Raw genomic sequence first — 14,097 nt, 5'->3', positions numbered from 1 at the left:
AACTATCAAATGAAAGAAGCCAAGAAACGACCTATGTTCTTTCCTCTTTATCACCTCCTTGCCCTGTATCATGTAGCCCAGCCTGTTTTCCCTGCTGGTACCTGCCCAGGAGGCCAGCAGCTTGCAGCACCCATCCCTCCCCTGCACCGTTCCCTGCCCTTCCCCCAGCCTCCATCCCATCCATCCCTGACTCCAGCCTTATTCCCTTTCCTAGGGAGATCTGTTCTTCCAAACTGGAGAGGACCCAGCAGCATGAAAAGTGTGGGATAAGGAAGGAAGGCGAGGAGTGGGAGCACTGGGCTAGACTGTACCTGGAGATGCAGGCTCTTCCTTTGGATTTGGGTAGCCGCTTGTTGCCTCATGCTGCCTCAAGGAGGAAGGGAGGGGTAGTAGAAAGGATGCTCTTAAAGGAAAAGACCAGCTACCCTCCATCTGGTTCCCCTGGGGGCCCAACACAGCCAGAGAGCAGCTGGTACCTACAGGCAGGGTAGGAGCCGCTTCTCGCTAACAGCAGCTCATTGGGCAGTGGGGATGGAGACAAACCTGGTCTTTGTCCCTCCTCCACTCTGCCCCTCACAGTTTGAGATGGGAGCTTCAGGAGGCAGAATCACAAAGCAGGGAAAAAAGAGAAGTGGAGGACAAGAAACTGCTCTGGACATCCGAGGGCAGGCCTGGGGTTTCTCTCCCATTGCAACATTAACAGATAGAGACCATGCTTATCTGAGACCTCTGATTTTTTATTTTTCTGTACTCTGTCAGAGCCATACAGCCCTGGGATAAACTTAGACCACTGATTTGAAAGAAATCACAGGTGCAGTGTTTAAACACGTGCTGAGTGTGCACACAAATATGTGCATACAGAGAGTGTGCTTGTAAAATGTATGTGTGTACAAGAGTGTGGAGCAAAGTGGAAATGGTACACTGTAGGGAGAAGCCATGGATAAGTAACAGTTTCTGGTACAAGAAGCTCTGTGTTCAGCTTCAACTGTCAGTTGAGGGAGAAACAGGGCTGGCTTTCCCATACCAGAGAAATGCCCAGCCCGGTGCAGAGGCAATTCAGAAATAGCTGATATGCCCCATGGAGCAATCGCCATTGTCATCACTCAGACAATCACAGCACACAGCATTTGAGGAGAGGCAGATGGCTCTGGGAAGCAGGAGGGCCTGGGCTCCCCTCTTCAGGATGAGCCTGGAGTGCAGACTGCCAAGATGAGAAGTGGGCGTAGAACACTTTGCGTGGCAGGAGTTTTGTGTTTTGGGGGTATGAATCCAGCACACCACAAATGACAGGGACACTTCCAAAGTCTACAGGCTCAGGGGATAACCCTGGGTCTGTGTATGCGAGGAGGCTGGATGTGTCCAGAAGAAAACGAGAGCCAATGATGCCCTACAGCCTGGAGTCCAGGCTGGGGAGTAGCCCCTTCATCTGGAAAACAAACAACACACATCTGTTTAGCCTAAGAAATGTCCTGGCAGTAGCAGTCTCCCAGTGACTCTCTGGGGTGGGAGGCTGACTGGGAAGCCAGGTCATGTCCTGGGTCCAGGATGGGCCTTCTCTGATACACTAGGCAACATGACCTGAAAGATAAAGCCAGAAGTAAACAAGGTTGCCAGCAGGGTATCCCGCTAGGATGTCCCCCAGGCTCTTGGGCTCCTGAGGTCTAGACTGAAGTCTCTTCACCCCACCATCCCTTTCTCCACTTCCTCTCATTCCTCTTCCACATGCCTGTGCTCCAGTATGTCCTCTGCCTCTGCTGCCTTCAACACCTCATTTCTTGCCCATCCTGTAGCACTGGCTTCCCCTGGTCCTCTCTCTGTAGCTCATGCCATTTAACCTGTCCTTCCCCAGCCACTGCAGAGGGGCCCAGCTACCCTGCAAAGCTGACCCAGCCCTACTCAGAACCCTTGCTAAGTCCTCCAAGGGTTCCCTACCCCAGTGTCATGTCTGGAGACCCTTCTGGCCAGCAGTTGACTGGGGCTTCGAAAGGCTCTTACCACCACTTCCTGCCTGTCTCCTTTCTCCCGCATGGCCCACCAGCTCCCAGGGTCCATTTAGCTGTTTCTGAGGTCACTGAGCAACATTCTGTTCCAGGACACTGAGCTCCCCCTGGGCCTCACTGGGTTTGCACAGGCTGTTCCCTCAGCCTGGACCTCTCAACTCTACCCCTCTTCAGCCTGGAAACCCCTACTTTGCCTCCACCTTCCCCAGGGAGCCCTTGGGGACTTGCCTCTGTTTTCAGCACTCTGTGAACTGATTCCTCACTGGCTGTCCTTATCACATATTAGGTGACTGCTAATGTGCTATCTCTCTCTGCCTAGCACCCTCTCCCAGCCCAGTATTCCCCCCAGTACAGGTATTGTTCCCCTTTGTCATTGCCCCACTGGCCTGGGGAGCACAGTTGTGCCCCTGCTCTGGCCTCCATGGCCATGTATAGTGCCAGGGCTCAGGGCTGAAGTGTGAGTTCTCCTGGGGTTGGAGCATCAGGGTAGTAGTGTTCCCTGGGACACTGACACTGGGGGAGACAAAGGCTCCAACAGTAGGGAGCAGCACAGTGTTCCCCCTCTTTGGGACATGAAGGAGAGCAGCCTTGGAGAAGGAAAGCAGAAAAGTGCTCTGGTCTTGGGCTTGCTAGGGAAGCCCAAGAGAGCCCAGGAGCTGGGAGTGTTGTGTAGGTGGGATGAAGGGCAGGGGTGGGGGGAGCTGTCAGCTGAGGGGGAGGGGCAACCTCAGTCTCAGGGGGCTTACGCACATGGCATTTCCAGTGTTCCAGAATATGGCCTTCTCTAATCGCCATCGACATTCCATTCCATAGGCACTTGGGCTGACAGCTGGGTTTCTTTTAATAGCCACAAGTATTCTGGGTAACATACTAATCTCAGGACATTCACAGCGAGCACATACACAGCTTGCAGCACCCCCACCCAGGTATGTCCAGCCTCCAGTCACACAAAGAGGTACATACCATCTACCCTTGGTGACATGCACAGTTTAGAGCAGACATGTTAGGAACACTCAACTCCATTCGCTGTGGTGTCACAGTGACAGAGAGCATGTACCAGACACATGGTCATATGCACTAGCGCACATGCATACATTTGTCATAGCACAGCACAGCCACCACCACCTGCTACCTATGATCATACACAGATACTCTTAGGTTCAGTTTCAGACCACAGTCTGGCCTGCTCAGAGCATCTGGGAGTCGTAGAGCCCCCAGGCCCTCCAGGTGGGCAAGGAAAAGCTGAAGAGGTATGGAGAAGGGGTAATTCTCAGAGAGCATTGGGCCCACCCATGAGAACCAGCCCTCTTTTTCTGGTCACTCCCTGGGCTACTTGCCCCTTGTCTCCAATCACCTTCCTGGGAGGCTCTGCTTCATGTTCCTGGGGCTTAGGAGGGGCCTTGGCTTCCACGTCCTCCAAGCCCTGACTGCAGAGGGACTGGCCACTCACTTGCTGGGCAGCTCCCCACATAGCTGCTGTCTCCATGTCTGTCCAGCCCTGGGGGAAGTGGGAGAGTCACTGTGAGGTGAAAGTGAGACAATTTCCAGTCTTACTCCTGCCCCTCCCCCACCAGGCCTTTCTCCATCCTCCCACAATATTCACTAGGGTGAGGTCCATCACACTGCAGGGTTGCTGGTCACCAAATCCCTACAAACTTTAAATGCGTGTGCCAAGGTATGTGTGTGTGTGTGTGTGTGTATGTGCACATGCGCATCTTCTAAAGCATGTGGGATGGGTGTGTCTTTATGAGGGTCTATATATACTTCTGTTGACAAATAGAGGGAAGGGACCTCTGATAGCTCCTCACTCTGCCCCTCAACTGAAACTCCAAGCAATGGGGGCAGTAGGAGGAGGTAAGTGAAGGCTCTTGGTGAAGCCCACAGTGGTCCTGTAGGCATAATATGGAGGAACACGAGTGTGACTGGGGACAGGAGCCCATGGTTCAGGGAACTCTCCTGGGGACATCAGGGAGCATCACAACTCCAGGCTCTAAGGAGGTGCTGGCAGGCTGGGTAGCTACCAGGACTGACAACAACTATAAGGTCTGTATCCACCCATGGGCACCATGGCCAATCTTGGATATGGTGACAACTGTTCAGAGAAGGACATAGAGGGTCAGAGAGGGTGAGTGACCTGCCCAAGCTCACACAGTCAAGACATAATAGAGCTAAGGCTTGAATCCGGGGCTAGTGCTCCTTCCTCTGTATCCTGTGGGCTTTTCAAGGCTCCCAGGAGGAGGAGGCTTAATGCTGTAAGCAAGGGCCCCTGAGCTAGTTCCTGTCTCTCTGGAGGCTCATATGGGACCAAAAATCCTAATCTTTTCAATCTGTGGCTCTAAGGGATAATACCAGCATGGAAAAGAGATGGCCTGGAGCTGGAAGACTCATGTTCAGTCCTGGCCTTGCTGTTTGGTGACTTTGGACCAACCCAAGCTCTTCTGGCCTCAATGCCCCAACCTATCAGGGAGGATGATGCATACAAAGGCTTTGCAGGGAGGTGGGGAGGGGCTCTTCCTGCCAGAGTCCCAGGGTCCTGAGGGTTGCTGAATCTCAGATGCAGCCCTGCCCAGAGGCCTGGTTGAAGAAGAGATGGCCAGCCATCAAGGGGCCAGCATTCTTACCACCTCACTTTCAGAGCCCAGTGACTCCTGACGCCTCCGTCTAGAGATCCAGCTGAGGTCTGAGGGCTGGCTGTTCAGTGTGGAGTGGTGGGTGGAACGGTAGCTGGTGTATGGGCCGGTGCGTTGGCTTGATGCACCCAATAGCACACCAAGGCAGGGCAGGTGCTGGGCTATGGCCATTCTGCAGGAACGGCACATCTGGTTAAGGCAAAGGTGATGGACAGACAGACACAAGGAGAGGGGGATGAATGGACAGATTGATAGAAGCCTAATGGGAGTGGACAGAGAGCCACTGGGAAAATGGGGAGATTCAGACATTGGAGTTATGAAGACAGACAAGACAGATGATGGGTTCAAGGGAATTGATAGAAAAACACTGGGAGTCACAAAAAATGATAATGAAGACCAGACAGATGCTGAGCTAAAGGAGACCAACAGACTCACAGGATGGGGATGGACAGACAGATGCTGGGGCCTGGCATGAAAGGAGAGCCTTAGGGTAGCAGGGTCAGCCAGGTGCTCTGTTCTAGCTTTCAAGTGACTGGCCCAAGCCACATCTCTGAGAATGGAGGCCTCTGAGTTGGATAGGTTAAAGCATGCTGCTGGCCTCAGCAGGGTGGTGAGTTACTGACACCACCAGGCAAAAGGATGCACTGAAGGTACTTCGGTGGGAGAGGCCAGTGTGCTGGGATTTATCAGCAGAGAGCCCTCTGGGGAAGAACCATCCCCCTGCCTCTGCCAGGGGCCTTGAAATGTAGCTGAGCTCTCCCTGGTGTGGTCTCTTCAGTATGTCACTGTCTGGGGGGCTTCTCCTTGTAGCAAGCAGTACTCTGACCAGCCATTCTGGCTGCCTTTTGGCCTCAGCTCCAATAATCCCTAGTTGGGATTGGACATTTCCCAGGGAGCCCTGATATCCCTCCAAGCTGAGCCTCCTGGAAAGGTGGAGCAGCAGAAGTGTCACACCAACTCTAACCCCATCCAGTGTCACTGGCTAAAGTGTCCAGCTGCTAAAGCCCCCACCCAATGCATAGACAAGAAACAGGAAAGACAGTGACTTCTGCCCCATTTGCAGGCCCAGGCCCTCCATATCCATGAGGTGGGTCTGGGGACCTGGGACTGGGGCCTGAAGTAGGGCTGTACCTGTACTTGGGGTGGGTGATGGCATAAATTATGGGGTTGTGGATGGCAGAGGCCTTGGCGATGATGGCTGGCACTGAGTTCATGTAGGGCGTCAGGACATGCGCGTACCTAGGACAGAGAAGCTGTGGTCTCCCTGCCAACTGGCCTTCCTGCACTCTTGGGAATCTTCTTCCTTTAAGCCAGGCCCTGCCAGGGGCATAACCCCACCTGGCCCAAACCAGCTGGGCCAAGTCAGCCCTATGGGAGGGACTGCAGTTCTAAGGAGAATTCTGACCTGAGGTGAGTGGGAACCCAGAGAGCAACTGAAGGAGGGGCTAGGAGGAAGATGTGTCAGATTTGGGGGTTTCACTGTCCCTTGGAGCCTGTGCTGCCAGCAATAAACCCCCTTCACCCCACTGACCCTGGCCCTCTGCTCACTTTTTCCCACACCACACCACACAGCTCCCTTGGCTCTCTGAGAACAACTTCACAGGAGAGCCCATGAGGGAATCATTCTTGTGCAAAGAGAAGATCTCATAACCAAACACTTCCAAAGATTAATGGCTCTCTCTGCCCCAAAGTGCTTCTGAATTCTGGCCTACGTCTACACTGCTGCAAATGTCAAAGTCCCCAGACTCTCACAGCAGAGGGCAGAAGGTAAGCAGAACCCCTGGCTATGTGCCCAGGTGAAGAACCTCAGGGAGAGCCATGTATTCCCAAGGGGTCTAGCAGGACCTGTACTATCACAGGCACTCAGGCTAAATCCAGTGTAGCCCAGAGCTCCCCCCATATGTGTCCTAGTGCCTCCAGGAACCAGGCAGGCCAAGCTGGGGGCATGAGGTACAGCTCACAGCAGGGGGAGAGTAAGGCTGTGATGCTAGACTTAGGGTGTGAGGACAGCTGGCTTCAGCTTGGGCTTCGGAGGAAGAGGCTGCCCTAAGACCCCAAAGCCCTCCCCCCTTCATCCCTGCCCCCAGCCCCTTAGCCATTGCTCACCCAGCAAAGGCCATCAAAGCCACAGTGGAGTAGGGGGCCCAGGAGATCACGAAGAGAAGAATGACTAGCAGCACAATCTTGGCCATTTTCCACTCACTCTGCAGCCGCTGCTGTTGCCGGGGCAATTCACTGCGCCCCTCACAGGGCCCGAAAGTCTGGAGAGCCCTAGGAAGAGTATAGAGTCTGGGTCTGACCCCACTTTGGGTGCAATAAGTGCCAGAGTCATGGCCACTGTTGGGGAGCCTCCTTGGAGTTGGCCATCCCTTCCAGTGCAGCAGCCCTCACACCCAAAAAGTTCCATGACATCTGGCCTGAGCTACCTCCTTGGGTTCCACCTATGGTATCTTCTCTGCCTCACCCTAGACCTCTTGACATACCTAAAGGCCCCTACTTGAGAAAATCTTGTCTCCTGAGACTTCTCCAGGCACCAGGCTGGGCTGGTCTCTAGGCACCTACCCCATAAACACAGGTGTTCAGCTTGTCTTTGCCCATCTGGAGCCCAGGGGTGCCCCAGGGGTGTGTGTAGGTGTGAGGCTTTGATGAAGGAGCATGGCCCCCCTCCCATTTAGCCCCTCCTCCATGCCCAGCTCTTACTGGCCTGTCTCCCGAATGGCCCTGAAGATGAAGACGTAGCAGTAGATGATGACAAGCAGGGGAAGGAAGAACACAAAGCAGAAGAGCAGCATGGTGTAGGCACGGACCGATGGTGTGAAGCTCATGTAGTCCCAGGAGCAGGATGTCAGCAGCCCCTCGGGCACATAGGCACCTGGGAGCCAGGGACAGTCAGGTTCTCAGCATTCTGGGCAGTGCTGACGTGGACTCCTCATCAAAGCAGGGATTTTTGATGTGGGGTCTGGGATCCTGGAACACTGATAGCAGCCCCAGCCCAGCCCAGTGCAGTGAGAAAGCCAGGGCACATGGAGGGGGAGCTTTCCAAACCTATTCTGGGAGACAGCTGGCAAAGCCCACTACTACCCATTCTTGCCAGTGTGGAGCAGAGACCCCACCAGAGCTCCAGGGTCCTACTCCCCCCAGGCTTCAGCCAGCTTTTTGGTCCTGTCCCAGAAGAGCTGGTGCCTTGCTGTTAACCCACCTGCCTAATAAGCCTTCACACCCCAACTCCTGCCTGTGTAACTCACTGCAAACTCAGCATCAGATGTGCCTGTCACTTCTTGCCACCCAGGAACCATGTGGTCTTCCCCTCTGTATTGAGGTATGGGAGCCCAGGTCATCCTCTGATAGCTGATGATGCAGCCTCAGTTTCCCCTGCTGCTAGTCATATCCCTTGAGCCTTGGGGCTCAGGCAGTTTTCTGGACCTCTTTCTCTCAGCTGGCCAACCCAGGCCTACCTACTTGCCCTTGAACATGCCCCTCCCAGATTATTCTCCCCTTTCCCAATTCCTGCAGCCCACTTACTCCAGCCAAAGAAGGGTGGAAGACTCCAGGCCAGGGCATAGAGCCAGACGCCCAGCAGGACAAGTGCCGCCCGCTTCTTGGAGACCACACCAATGGTGGCCAGTGGACGTGTGATCACCAGGTAGCGGTCCAGGGCGATGGCCGTCAGAGTAATCATGGAGGTGATGCCGAAGAGAGCCCCACAGAAGGCATAGAACTCGCAGCCTGTGGACACAGCTCCCTGACCTCAGCCCTTGGCAGGGAGCCCATCGGATACCCCAGTGGAGGGAAGGTCTGTGAACAGCTCCTGCCTTCACCTCTCAAGAGATGCAGACTGAGCCCCCTCTTCACCCTGCCTACTTGCCACATCTGGCAGAGGCTGGTTTTGGCCTCAGGACTGAAACCTGAGTCTTCCCTATTGCTAACTATGAAATGAGGACAGCTATCCACTCTGCCAAGGAAGAGGAAATCACCTGCTCATCTGGGCCATCCTGCACAGTACATCCCCTGCCACAATCTTCCTCCCCCTACCCCCAGCAAAAGGGAGCCCCGAGTGTCTACCTGCCTCCCCAAAGAGCCACCGCTTATAGAGGCTGCTGGCAAAGACAACAGGGGCCTGGGTGAAGGACATGAGGAAGTCGCTGATTGCAAGGTTGATAATGAACATGTTGGCAGGTGTCCTGAGGCCTCTGCTCCTGTAGGGATTGGAAATTGTCAGAAGGTGCTTCTACTGGGTTCCTTCCCTCCACTACAGTGCACATGTGCACACACATATGCACACATGACCATGCACACACATGCTCATGTGTTTACTCATACGGACACGAACCTCTGAGCCATCCTGCTGCCCAGCAAGTACCAGCCAAACAACTCTGGTGCCCAGCAGAAGCTGAGAAGTGAGACCCTTGTCTTTCGAGGGAGGTTCACTCAGAATGAAGCAGAGAGCAATGCCTCTCTCAGAGCTGCTGCTCAGCCCAGCAGAAGGTGGGTTTTGGTGTCATCCATTACTTCTCACCTGTGCACCCCCTCTGCATGACCCACACTCTCTCCCTGGACACACCCCTCATTTCTCTGAACTGCTTCAAGCCAGGTTCTTCCAAGTGTCTTGTCCCTAGGCTCCCCTTTCCATGTGCTCAAACTGTGCCTTCTTCTCCCTCAGGCACCTTCCCACCTCTTTCTTCCAGAGTCATGGTCTGGGTGTTGCTCAGCACACCTGTGTCTTCATTCCTCACCTCTCAGGGCTGGCAGATGGTGTCAGGCTCAGGCTTCAATCTTTAAGCTCAGGGAGGGGGCCAAAAAGTAGTCCAAGCAGCTCAAGTGATGCATGCCAATTAAGTTCCAGGCACGTCTTCTACGTAGGGTGATTGTTCCTAGGATACTGGGTCTCTGCCCGTTGAGGGCAATGGAGTTGCTAACCATGCTCCAGAGGTAGGCTTTTTCACCAACCTTGTCTCCTGTAATCATCCCTCTTTGCGTCTACGTCTACCCCATTTTCTAGAAAAGAATACTTAAGCTCCTACTTGTGATATGGTTTGCTCCAAATCACAAAGCTTAGTAAGGGGCATGGCCGAGATTCAAACAGATTTGCTAGGCACTGCATATACACAAACTTAATCATCACATTGACTGTGAGGTAAAGCAGAGCTCCATTTTGCAGACAGATATGTAGGTTTAATGAGGATAAACAACTTGCCCACAGAAATTAGAGGTAGGGCTTCACTTCTCTGCCTGCCTGTCTCAGCCATTCAGCCTGCAAATAGGGCAGGCGTGGAAAGAACAGGTGGTTGCTGAGAGGATTGAGGACTCAGCTTTGGTGCCTGGGTTGCTCTTTCAGGCAGAAGGAGGATGCCTACTGGAGCAAGTGATGGTGGAGGAGAGCTGACAGCAAGGCAAAATGGGCAGAGACCCAGTGTCCTAGGGACAATCACCCTACGTAGAGGGTCTGCCCAGGGTCCAATTGGCATGCATCGCTTGAGCTGCTTGGACTACTTTTTGCCCCCATCCCTGAGCTTAAAAGATTGAGGCCTGAGCCTGACACCAGGGCTTAGCCTGGTCTCACTGCCCAAGTTCAAGAGCCCTGGCAGAACTGGCACTGGCATTTCTGTTCTGTGTGTTGCCCTGTCTCCTCATGGCTGGCCACCCTCAGTGCCCAGGCCCCAACCTCGCCAACCAGGCACCTGCAGAAGGTATAGATGACTGTCAGATTGCCCAGCATTCCCGTGAGGCCCACCAGCAAGACCACTGTGCCTAGGGTGTAGTGGGCATGGTCCGGAACATCTACTGTGGGGAAGGGGACCAAGGCAGCAGCCTGAGCCCCAGCTACCTGTGGAAAGACAGAGAAACTAGGTAATCATGCTATCCTGTCACTTTCAAATAACCCTGATAAAAAAGAGTTAGGGTTCCCAGAAGGTCAGGTAGGGAAATTGGGCAGTCACTTGTCTACACAGCTAGCAAGTGAATGAGCTCAAATTGAAATGCAAGTCACCCTCAAGTTGAGCCCAATTTCCTATACCATGGCACAGAGGCATAAGCCTTCTAGGATTGGGCTCAAATAACCCATTGGAAGCTGGAAAGACAGACTGACACATGTCTGGTAAGTGGGGACATGGCTAGGATGACTCTACCTTTCCTCAGGGAGAGGGCAGAGCCAACTCTTTGGTGTTTCCTCTCTGCTATATGGGACCTGTTCCAAGTGCTCAAGACACTTAGCAGTGGTTTTCCAGGCCCAATCGACTCTGGGGTAGTGGAGTAGGGTGTAGCCCCTCTCCTCTGGAGTGCCTTCCCCTCCTCAGCCTCAAAGAAGAGGCTGTATTCCCCCAGAGTATAACTGGTATGCACAAGATGGAGGGAAAGAATTTCCCTTTAAAAAGAAAGCTTAGGCCTCCCAGGATCCCTGTAGGGAGATCATGAGACTATGAGGCCAGTACAAAGAGATTTAAAGATACCTCCCTCCCCAGCTCCTTTCTGAGGGAATAGTTTAGTCTCTATCCTGCCTTGGCCTCTAAAGCTGAAGGACCCTCCCCATCCTGTCCAGGGTGTAGGGCAGCATCCCAGGATCCTGAAGGTACCCTCAGCCCTCCCCAGTTAACAGTGGGGTTGGTGGGTACGGCCCTGGGACTCTGGCTAGAATGATGGAAGCAGCAGAGCACACCTAATGCCTCACTCTGGGCTGGACAAATCCCGAAACCGAGAGTATGCCTTCTTTTCTGGAAGGCTCCATGGTGAATCCAACCATCCTCAGAAAGGAGTGGATGCAGCCAAGTGCAGGTCTGGGACATTTCAGCCCCTTGTCCTTAAGGGTTGGCCTTTCTATACCTTGCATGCTCTCCTCAAGGGAAATTGTTGCCCACACTCTCCTCTAGTAGCCTCTTTGTGTAGGACAGGCTCAGAGAAGTCCAGTAACATGCCAAAGGCCTTTTCTATCTCCCTACCTAAGCCACTGTGTGTCTCCAGGATGGGGATCAGAATGAAGGAGGGAAGGCTATGTGCCCGCAGAAGGTCGCCCCTGGCTTACCGTGGGACTGATGGGCAGAAGTTGGTCCAGGCTGGAGGTGCTGCTCCGGGAGCTGTCCCACCTGCTGGGTGAGACTGGGGTGGCCACACAGCCAGGCTCCTGTGCTGGGTCCAGTGGGACTCTTGGCCCCGAAGGAGAGCTCATCCTGAGGTGGGGTGGCCTTTTCTTGAGCCCACGGAGAAGTCAGGAGCATGGAGCACTCAGGATGTTAGCTGTGCCCAGCATCCTCCCTGCTTCCCCCATCCTCAGCACCCCTGCCCAGTCAGACAGCCACATGCTTCTGCATGCAGCGTGGACCCAACCTGCAGATGGTGGCTGCTCTGTGTCCAATGAAGCACAAAGGACAAGAGAGTGTCACAGTTATGGCAACTCACAGCCTTTAAGTAGCAGGGCAAGGATGTGCGCATGCCCAATAGCTCAGTGCATCTGTCCCTTCAAACACAGGTCCCTGATGATGGCAGCATGTGTGTGTGAATATGTGTGTGTGAGTGTGTATGTGCATGTGAGTGTAAAAGTGTGAATGTATGTGTGTGTGTATTTCAGGGGAGATTGCCAGGCTTAGGCTCATGGACATTGGGCAGAAGGCTTTGTCTTCCCCTCTGACTGGGCTCTCTTTCTTCCTAGAACTCATCGAGAATAGCCTCTGCCACCCCTTCAAAACCCCAGGACTGTGCAGTGGGCAAGTGAACCTGTAGAGCCCAACCTCATCCTTTCCACAGGGTATCCTAAACTCACATCCAGCCCACACAAGCCCATCACAATTTCACAACCACCCTGCACAGAACCAAGACTGGCCACCCATTTCACAGATGAAGCTAAGAGGATGAGCCAGGATATCTATAGAGAGAGAAACAGAGCTTACAATCAGGGTGAGATCAGATCATGAAACATTTTTGCTTCCTGTTTTTTTGGTAATTAAGTTATCAAATGGAAGTACAAATGTTAAAAAACAAACAAAATGCAAGGTTTTTAGAGACCTGGTAGCTCCACCAGGCCTGCAGTTCTGGCCCCAAGATAAGTGAATGTCAGAGTGGAGGGGACCCCATGCCTCCACTTGTCCCCTCTGGGAGGAGGCAGCAGGAGTGGAGCCAAAGAGCTGGAGAGGGTGAAAGCTGGGCACTCTTTCAAGGGGGTCTGCTGGCTTCCAAAATTGTCCTTCTTGGGAGCCATGTCCTGAGGCACAGTGCTGAGATTTGTGGAGCCATGGAGGGGAGAGATATGCCATCTCCTCTTCCAGGGGTCCCTACAGTCTTCACAGTTTTCCTAGAGCGGCAAATTTGGGCTTGGGGTGGCTGCACCCACCCTCAGAGAGAAACTGCACTGTCCACAGGTGCCGACTCTCGGCTCAGATGTACTTTCTCTTTCATTCCACGTCTTCGAGTGACAGAGGTTCGCCTTGGGTGGTAAGTGAGGTTGAGGGACTGGCTTTGCTTTTTCTCCTTTAAGCCCAATGTGGACTTCCTTTCAAATACCGTATGGGCATTTAACTATTAATCTCCGCTGGGAGCAATTCTGAACCAGCACAAAGTCCCATTTCACATCCTACCCCACTTTCCAACCTGATAACTAGGAGAGAATGCAGGCAAAGTAGCTAGCATCACATTGAAGTGTTTGTCAGGTGGACAGCCAAGGAGCAACCATACACCCAGAGTGCCACAGGCCTCAGAGCCACGGCTAAAGGCCGAAAGAATTGAAATTCCATGCCTGGGGCCTTCAGAAGCCCATATCTGCTTACAGTATCTTTTCTCCATGGCTGACACACAGCTGCCCTCAGGGCTGATGATTCCTTAGGGCCTGAGTCCACACCTTCTCCTCCTGTGCTGCACCTCCCCTGGGGTGGCCCCCAATAATCCTCACATTCCTCATCTTCTCTCCCTCTCTCTTTACAGCCCACTCATCACACTACAGCTCTAAAGCTGTTTGGAAACACAAATCCCATCAGACAACCCCATACTTAACCCTTCAAAGGCTTCCATTGCTCTTAAAACATAGGAAAGCCCTAACGTGGCAAGGCAGGTGAAGGTAAATACTACAATGTCACTGGTGTGAGGGGTTAAGAAGTGGCTTTTGTTGGGGAAACTGAAACACCAAAGGTCAGCAAGCAGAGGCATGCTGTCCTCCTTAGTGTCTGTGTGTGGGGGCCAGGCTGCCGTCACAGCAGGACGCTATGTGCCAGATCAGGAACCTGCCCCTGCTACTGCCCCTTTATAATGCAAGAGCAGCCAAACTCAGGCGCCAGGCAGTCTGGGTGTGGCTGCCAGCTGAGCAAAGAGGAGTCTGAAAGTGCCAACTGCCAGCACCTGTAGACCTTAGTGGAAGCTGGATTCAGGCTGTAGGAGAAGGCAAGGCCTGATCACATGAGAAGTTGAGTTCAGCTGCAGACCCTCTTGCTAAGGGGAAGGAGCCACCTTGGAACTTGGGGTACCTCAGCTCCAGGCCCAATCACGGGAGT

The 14,097-nt window shown here is 53.5% G+C and overlaps 1 protein-coding gene across 2 annotated transcripts; it reads right to left on the bottom strand.

Annotated features, from left to right (window-relative positions):
* Window positions 1-1,387: 1,387 nt before the first annotated feature.
* On the bottom strand, window positions 1,388-11,789 carry OPN4 (opsin 4). 2 transcript variants are annotated; one of them, XM_090279501.1, is made up of 10 exons: window positions 11,646-11,789; window positions 10,302-10,454; window positions 8,693-8,858; window positions 8,153-8,356; window positions 7,331-7,502; window positions 6,737-6,901; window positions 5,762-5,869; window positions 4,622-4,802; window positions 3,355-3,498; window positions 1,388-1,426 (listed from the first exon to the last, which is right to left on the bottom strand). In XM_090279501.1, the coding sequence occupies exons 1-10, from the start codon at window positions 11,787-11,789 to the stop codon at window positions 1,388-1,390; spliced, it is 1,476 nt and encodes a 491-aa protein (XP_090135627.1). The 2 variants fall into 2 exon arrangements, with proteins under 2 accessions (XP_090135627.1, XP_090135628.1); XM_090279502.1 differs by having other exon boundaries at window positions 8,693-8,826; window positions 10,309-10,454.
* Window positions 11,790-14,097: the final 2,308 nt, after the last annotated feature.

This window comes from Furipterus horrens, unplaced genomic scaffold (assembly GCF_987537825.1).
Source record: "Furipterus horrens unplaced genomic scaffold, mFurHor1.1.pri manual_scaffold_5, whole genome shotgun sequence".
In the NCBI taxonomy this organism is placed as follows: Eukaryota; Metazoa; Chordata; class Mammalia; order Chiroptera; family Furipteridae; genus Furipterus; species Furipterus horrens.
Note: the sequence above shows the minus strand (reverse complement) of the source record. Positions and strands in the feature narration are given on the sequence as shown.

What these genes read in the sequence shown, in the direction of transcription:
- OPN4 (XM_090279501.1), bottom strand. Translation starts at nt 11,789, where the DNA reads ATGAGCTCTCCTTCGGGGCCAAGAGTCCCACTGGACCCAGCACAGGAG. An exon ending in ATCACCCACCCCAAGTACAG is followed by an intron (nt 4,803 to 5,761) that starts GTACAGCCCTAC and finishes CCGTTCCTGCAG; the next exon opens with AATGGCCATAGCCCAGCACC. An exon ending in AAGCAGAGCCTCCCAGGAAG is followed by an intron (nt 1,427 to 3,354) that starts GTGATTGGAGAC and finishes TTTGTTTTCCAG; the next exon opens with ATGAAGGGGCTACTCCCCAG.